General features: G+C 45.5%; 1 protein-coding gene across 1 annotated transcript; it reads right to left on the minus strand.

Moving 5' to 3' along the window:
- Positions 1–2,411: 2,411 nt before the first annotated feature.
- MARVELD1 (MARVEL domain containing 1) lies at positions 2,412–5,170 on the minus strand. Its single transcript, XM_085897820.1, has one exon. The coding sequence runs from the start codon at positions 4,972–4,974 to the stop codon at positions 4,213–4,215; it is 762 nt and encodes a 253-aa protein (XP_085753946.1). The 5' UTR covers positions 4,975–5,170; the 3' UTR covers positions 2,412–4,212.
- Positions 5,171–8,270: the final 3,100 nt, after the last annotated feature.

Consider the following 8,270-nt stretch of genomic DNA (forward strand, 5'->3'; position numbering starts at 1 on the left):
TCCGGCGACAGTTTATATTCGGGTCAGAAATCAAACCAACCAATAAACATGAGGACTTGAGAGTTCCTAGAACACGATACCCCACACAATGTTCAGGTATGTACTTCATTTTTAATGAAATAATTAAATTAAAGATGGTTAAAACAACAAATCCAGAAGTTGAGCGCTATTCAAGTACTGTAGTCTTGTACACCACCTTATTTGACATGTACAAGTACTGCTAAACTGGAGGTTCTTGTAAGTGACAACAAGCTGATTTGTGTTCTACATTATTCAAGTATATAATTCAATTGAAATAAAATAAAGATTTTAAAAGTCGTATAAAAAAAAATAATTCTGGAATTTACCGCCATTTTACTGCCATCATTTACACCACCCGAACAAACACGTTACATTAGTTTTTTTGTGCCTGTTGTTTGTGTCCTTTGTGGCATCCTCAAACACAGTAAGTTTCCTGTTTTGAATGATTTTCAATTTTGAGACAGAGTAAAAAAGAAAAAATGGAATTGCTCGTTGAGCAAGGAATTGCTGGAATAACTTTGTCATGTCTCCATGATCTCTGAAAAAAACAAAAACCTGGAAATCAATTTGGTTCTTAGAAGTCGATAGTGCTCCTGTTTAATGAGTTATAGCACTTAGTTTGGTCATGATCATAATTGGAAGTCAATCGGACTTGAAATGGCGTTTTTTATCGCAATTTGAAAGTTTTGACCAGACCCCCCTGACATTCGACCCCTGACCGCTAAGAAGGGTGTTAGCGTGACACCCTAATGAGACATGGTTGGATGCGGTATTGGACGATGCACATTTTGGATTTGGTTTGAAGTCGATACGACCATTTTAGAGGACGTTATTGCAAAAATAAGAATTTCGGTTTTTCGGTGACCTTGACCTTGACCTTTGACCTACATTCACCAAAAACGACAAGTGTCTAAGTTGGACCATGTGCGACGTCTGTACCCAGTTTGGTCATGATCGCTGAAACGGTGTGGCTGCTACAGGGTAAACAAACACACAAACAAACAGACAGACAGGCAGACACACAGAATGACACACACAACCGACCAACATAATTGCCGAAATCCATCTCACTCCCCTCTCTCTGCGCACGTGTGATCGGGACACTTAGTATGAAGGCTTTTAAATGGTGCCCAAAATGGCAAGCGATAAGAGACTCATTCATTGTTGTCGTGGTTGTTCACCAAACAAACAAAATCCTGAAAATCCTTCGCTGAATTGTCTTGATGATGTAGAAACAAAAGTCACTATTAAATGTCGACTTGCTGAGTGATTCGTGAATGAGAGAAGGCTTGTAAGGAAAAGCATGTGAGCTTCCAACGTTTTGTGATGAGGAGCACTCATTGAGTGCACCTCACAGCATCCACTGTGTCTATTGGCTCTGGAAGGACTCCACTGATTGGCTTCTTGTGTTCACCTGCTTGCATATTTCCAAATAGCAAAATGTAAAGAAAAATAGGACCACTGAACCTGGAGCTTATCTGGGCCCAGTCCTAACGTTGTAACCCAAATTTGGTAGCAGTCTGTCTGGTGGGTCTAGAGAAGAAGATTTTTCATGGAATTTATGCGATTTTCCAGAATATTTACTAACGCCGCCATTTTGATACACTTCCGGCCAAGTAATCGGCATGACCTCCGCAATTCTGCCTGGAGGATGGCCAGATGGAGGTCCCTGGAGTACCGGCGGAAAGTGGACGCAGCGACGCGCTGTTCTGGCACATGCTCCCATACCTGACCTGACCTCCGCAATTTAACACCAGGACCCTGTCCTAATGTTGTAACCCAAATTTTGTTGCATTCTGACTGATGGGTCTGGAGAGGAAGGATTTTGAAGGAATTTACGTCACCACCATTTTGATGCACTTCTAGTCATGTGATAAGCATGACCTCCGCAATTTAACATCAGGACCCTGTCCTCATGTTGTAACCCAAATTTGGTAGCATTCTGACTGGTGGGTCTGGAGAAGATTTTTTAAGGAATTTACGCAATTTTCCCAAAAATTACTAAGTCGGCCATTTTGACACTTCTGGTCACATAATCAGCATGATCTCCACGATTTCACATCCGTATCTTGGCCTAATGTTGTAACCTACATTTGGTAGCATGCTGACTGGTGGGTCTGGAGAAGAAGATTTTTGAAGGCGTTTACTCAGTCCGCCATTTTGACCTCCTTAAAGTCACGTGACCGGAAGGAGCTTTGCAAGCCCCGTTACCAGTCTGGAGCGGAACGTTGCTGCCAAATTTCAGCCGGATCGGTTCAGCGGTTTGGCCGGAGTAGTTGAGAAATGAGATGGACGGACGGATAGACGGACAGACGGTGTATAATGACAAAACCTTATCTGGAATCTCATTTCCAGATAAGCTAAAAATGAATGAGTCATGACAAACAGCATAGAGATTAATTTTAATTTATTTGAAAACAATGGTAAAAAGCAGGATAACTCAACAGCATATTTGTTCAGTACACATCAGCAAGCCCAGTTGTCAAAAAATGAATACAAAAGTGTTTTAAAATATAACTGTTACTGACAATACGTGTTTGTGTGTGTGTGTGTGTGTGTGTGTGTGTGTGTGTGTGTGTGTGTGTGTGTGTGTGTGTGTGTGTGTGTGTGTGTGTGTGTGTGTGTGTGTGTGTGTGTGTGTGTGTGTGTGTGTGTGTGTGTGTGTGTGTGTGTGTGTGTATATATTCATTTCAAAATACAGTTTTTGCACCACTCGCCTTCAGTCTCAGAGAATTGTGACAGGAGCAGGGACCACAGCTTGAGAGTAAAGAAGTGAAGAGCGAGGAAGAAATTAAGGCAGAGGTTTTTCTTTTTCCATCAGAGAGTAGTTGTGCAAAAGATTGGCAGATCCCGTTTAACATATGGAAATGTTAGGTGCTGAGGATTGGGTAAGAATAATGAGCATAGGGATTATATAATGCAAGGCTCTCCTTGAGAAGGTGGTGGCAGCAGAGATTGTGGATGGTTTTAAACTGGCATTAGATAGTTAGCTGGAAGCAGTGGGGGTGGAGGGGTAGTGTACATGTGTATTGGCAAGATTGCGCAAGCCTGCGTTGAAAGTTTTTTGTAAAGTTCCTGACAGAATTGTAAACTTCGGCTTACTTTCTCCAGTTATCGATCTTGTCCACCCCATGCGTCCTCCATACCCCTCATTCCTCCGCAGATCTCCTAGTCTCCCTCTATTTTGTCTCTTGTCCCTGTTGGTGGTGTCATATCTCTCTCTCTCTCTCTCTCTCTCTCTCTCTCTCTCTCTCTCTCTCTCTCTCTCTCTCTCTCTCTCTCTCTCTCTCTCTCTCTCTCTCTCTCTCTCTCTCTCTCTCTCTCCTTTTGTTCTGTTACATCCTGATCCGTCCTATGTTGCAGCTCCTCCATGAGCCTCGACCTTGTATACAAAAAAAGTTGAAGCCAACATAAGGCAAAATGTAAGTCATTTATTGTAATAATAATTATTATTCTAATTATTATTATCATTGTGATTAGACGTGTTCGACGTCCCGGGTTATATTACTGCATTTTCGGTGGAACTGTTAAAGTTTTTGGGAAAATATATTCTTCTGAAAATGGCAGAAAAAATACCTACTGTTTTTAATAAACAACAAGCGACCTTCTCCTTCCCTGCAGCACACCTGTCCTTCCCAAACCTTCCTTTAGCGTACGTAATATATCGATAGTTACGCGGACATGACGATTGAGGTATGTTTTCATCTCCAAATTGAGCACCAACTCGCCAATGGAATGTCACCATGTCAAAGCACCTTTTGGTATATAATTGCACGACGAGAGAAATGTCAGTCATTGGAGGTGAATGAAACAGTATTATTAAAAATTAAAATAAATTAAAAAAAAAATCTTTAATTGGCTTTATTTTAATTTTTTTCTCCAAAACACTAAAAATCCCAAATAGCGTGTATAAACAATGAGATTGTAACCTCTACAGCATTGTATGTATTACAAAACAAGTGATTGTGACGTCAATGAATGAAAAAAACAACAGCAACAACACAACAACAACAACAACACCAACAACAACAACAACAACAACAACAACAAAAGTCTCCAACACTCCTGGGCTCTCCTGAATGGTTGTGCACAATGGACATCATCTCAGGTGCTCTCCCCGACAAGGTGCCTAAAATGCACATCACCACAACCTGTGGTGGCCCCAACTGCACAACCACACACGAGGCGGGTTCACGTGGACGAGCGCAGGCGCCAGTGCAGCAAGGCCGACGCGACGGACAGGACGGCGCCCAGAGCCGTGAGAACGGCGGCCGCCACGAACAGGGCGAACGGGCACGACGAGCCGTACTCGGGCACGACGCACCACGAGGCAGCGTGCGCTTCCCTCGCGGCCAGTCCCGCGGCGAGCACGAGCAGCGGCGCCAGCACGGCGTCCAGCAGCACGTTGGCGGTCACCCAGCGGCGCGTCACCCCCTCCGTGTCGTCCCCTCCTCCTCCACCCCCGCGGCTCCAGAGACGGCAGTCCCCTCCGCTAATGAAAGGCAACCTGTCGTACTTGCCGAGCACGGAAAACACGTACACGATGAGCGTTAAGAGCCAGGCGAGCACCGCGATGAGGACCGCGCAATGCGCGGCGCCTCGGTACCGGGTGTTGGCCACGCACAGCCACGCGGCGCCTGTAGTCGCGCAGTGCAGCGCACGCAGCACGCCCCGCACGCCGCACGCGTAGCCCCTGCCGGCGGGTAAACCCTCCGATCCCGCCGCGGATGAGCGGCCCGGATGCATGTCGACGATTAGCGGGACGGGAGGGGTCGATCGACCTTTCGGAGGCACGAGGTGGACCCTGTACGGATGGTCAGGAGGGAGACGGTGTATAGGGTCGGATGGATGTCGGCTCGAAGGAGGCCCAGGTGGGGGTTCGGGAATAGCAACGACTCCGGGAAAAGCTGTTTGAGCTCTTTTCCGCTTCCTGGCTCCAAACGTCTTGGGCATATCCTCCCAAAATGGGGTCCATCCCTCCCTCCTTTTCCCTCAATTCCGCCAAGAGGAGGTGGATCGAGCGGGTTCCTCAATGCACCGCTTTGTCTGGGGTATGCCAACGGGTCTGAACCGGTGTGACGTCATTTTCCCCGCCAATTCACCTCGGTGAGGGAATCCCCTGATACACGATCACAGGTGAGATTTCTTGTGAAAAGTTCATCCAAAACAGTTTTAACCTTACTCAGTATGAGCGCACCTGGGGCAGGAATGTGTAATTTGTTCAGGGTGCCGGAGATAACTCGCCTCCTCTTCATGAAGAACACCATGTGGTTTTCAACGATCACCAACTAATGCCGGCAGACTGCAAGGCGGTTTAACGTCCATCGGAGGGACGGCACACACACGTTGACCCAACCTGTGGAACACCAGGATGACAGTTTATAGCTGGGTCAGGATTCGAACCGAGGTTAGACAGCTTAGAAGCGAGTGTGCATACCTCGAGGCTCGGCTATCCTGCCAGCCTAGACAAGGTTGAAGCTTCCCATCCAAGGAATAAGAGTATTCAAAGAAAGGTGTCGATGGTGCTTTAATGCCTGGTGCTGGTTTAATGGTTAGGGTGGTGGGCTTGAGATCCTAGGATTCTGAGTTCAAATCCTGCTCAGCTGTTGAATTAATACCAGGTGGGGTTGACTCTGCACATCATCCTTCTGCGGTCGGCAAAATGAGTGCCGGCTTGCTGGTATCCTGTGTCGGAGTGGCGACCCATCCAGGATTGTGCCCAATAGCCAAGGAGACTGCTTAAGCAGCACCAACGCTCTGCACAGAGTATGGTCCCAATGGATGTGCTGTGGTATGCCATGGTCTGGTAAGGATGGCATGGACACTCCATATGATTAAAGAATGCACATCCTTGAACAAAACAATCAACCACCGCATGAAATCATAAACCTATCAAGTACCTTCCAGTCGTCTCGGGACGATTTCACATCCAACAAAACCTTTAGACACCGTCGCTCGGCTACACGACTGACCAACCGAAAATATCCAACGAAACATGTTTCGCCGAATCCATCCACAACTTTTTGAGATATCCTGCTCACAGACAGACAGACAGACAGACAGACAGAGGTGAAAACATTACGTCCGTCCACCTTTGGCGTTGGAGTTAATCCGGATCCATGTGGAACTGACCCGGTGTGAAACATGGCTCCTGGCCCAGTAACAATGTATATTTAAACATTTTTACATTAAGACTTGTCCCGATATAGTCTGATACGACCGTTTAGGGTACACCAAACATATCATGAGGACCAAGGAATTTACTTACACATGGTGGAACGAGGGATTATTCTCGCTGCCCGGCTTACTCTCCATACTTGTTTACGTTACGAGCATTCAAATGGTGCGCCACCACTGTGTAATGTGTTTTGAATTTTTGGGGGGTTTTATTTGTCGTTTGTTGTTGCATGTATTGTTTTATTTTAGTCTTTATACTCACCTTGTGCTGGCACGACTGTCATCCACCTGGGATTTATGCACACAAGTGTCAACAAGTTACGCACGAACACCAAACGGACTCTTGACATTGTCGTCGATATCTCTCCAGAACACGTGACCAGGTTACCCAGTTTATTGGGGATTGTTATAAGAATCTATAAGAAGGCACCGAGTGGAAATATGAATGTTCTATCGAAGTACACGTACTTGCCTCATGACCTCGTTTTACGACTGCTTAACCACCCCGAGGTGTAACGCACAGGTGCAAAACTCCACTACGTAGACAAACTCGGTTGGTGAGTTTATGGTTCGCCTACAAGTCGAGGTCGGAGATCAAGTCCTCCTCCTTCGGTGATCAACTTGTTTTTGTGCTGTTTGTGATGCATTAGTTTATTGTGCTGTTTTTGCTTCGGGTTTGACGAGGTACAAGAGCTGCCGCTCAACCTGATTGGAGTCCGTTCACCTCAAAGAACCTGGTTTTGTGACGTCATAAACATAAACTTTGTCAGTCTTCTTCTTGTGCTCTTTATTGACTTTTCTGTAGCCTTCGATTGACCCGAGGATTACTCTTTCTGGCTGATTCTCGTTTTATTTTTTTCAGGGTAAAACTGCTGGAAGTTGGACGCAGGAAGAGGACTGCATTACATCCATAGCAGATCGATTCAATCCAACAGTTTATCAACTTAAATTCAATCGGGGACGGGTACGGGGGTGGAAGAGTGGCGATGAGGACAGTAGGGCAAACACAGACATCATCAGGGTGCTTTTTTTAATCTACAAAGTCGAGGCCCGTGGAGGAGGAACAACACGGAACGATCAGGACATGTTATTATTATTTAATGAGCACAATTATTCCCACGTTCTTGTGGGGTTGGCAGGGTGAAGTTTTGGCCATCCTGCCACCCCAGAATGGATCAGTATGTAACAGAACAAAAGGAACAGTAGATATGGGAAAATATATATTATTTAATATTAGAGTTTTTGTTTGTTTTTTATGTTAATTTTAACATTATTTATTATTATTTTTTTTTAGGATGAGAAATGAACAAACAGCACGTATTCATCTTTTGACGAGACGCCTCTCGGCACATGTGTCACGCTCATGGCACAGGTGTATAGCCCCCAACCCATACGTCAGCTATACCTGCCTACCATTCCTGCCAATAGGTGCGTCACATGGAATTTAATGCCTCACCCTTTCATTCACTTTGATCAATCTGTTTCTTTCTTTCACTCATGTTGCCCCCTTTGTAAGTTTGTGGAACAAGGAATGCTCGTTGCACTCATCGCTGCTCTCCATGACAGTTGTCTGTGTTTGGCATCTCATCAACATAACCCTGTAAGGAAAAGTGGATCAAGAAACCCTCTTCGCTACCTACCCATTATCTATTCATCCCCATCACTGTTTGTGTTCAATAAACTGAACATTTGAAGTTCAACTTGCTCGATGTACCATCAGCCATGAAAGCCCTCCCTGGTATGGGGGTTGGGGGTATGAAACATAATCAGGACCTAGCTGATTACACCGGAGGGGAGTGGAGGATCCAGCCCCACCTTTCCTGCCAAGGGCCTCTTGCCCCACCTTACTCATAGTCATTGTTTTTAATCCCCATTTGTCGTCTTCTTCGAACTTGGACAATGTTAATATACACAAAGCTCCTGATGTTGTTGATCATTCACTTCCCGTAATCCAATGGTCGAGGTTTCTGAACTTGATGGAAATACTTGTGGTGATGAACTCGAATGGTTGAGTGTACCGAAAGAGCTGTACACGTCTTCCTTTTCAAGGTAAACCAAAGCTATAAAAGGGT

This window comes from Eptatretus burgeri, chromosome 1 (genome assembly GCF_056783735.1).
Source record: "Eptatretus burgeri isolate ZD-2024b chromosome 1, Ebu_testis_v1, whole genome shotgun sequence".
Taxonomy (NCBI): Eukaryota; Metazoa; Chordata; class Myxini; order Myxiniformes; family Myxinidae; genus Eptatretus; species Eptatretus burgeri.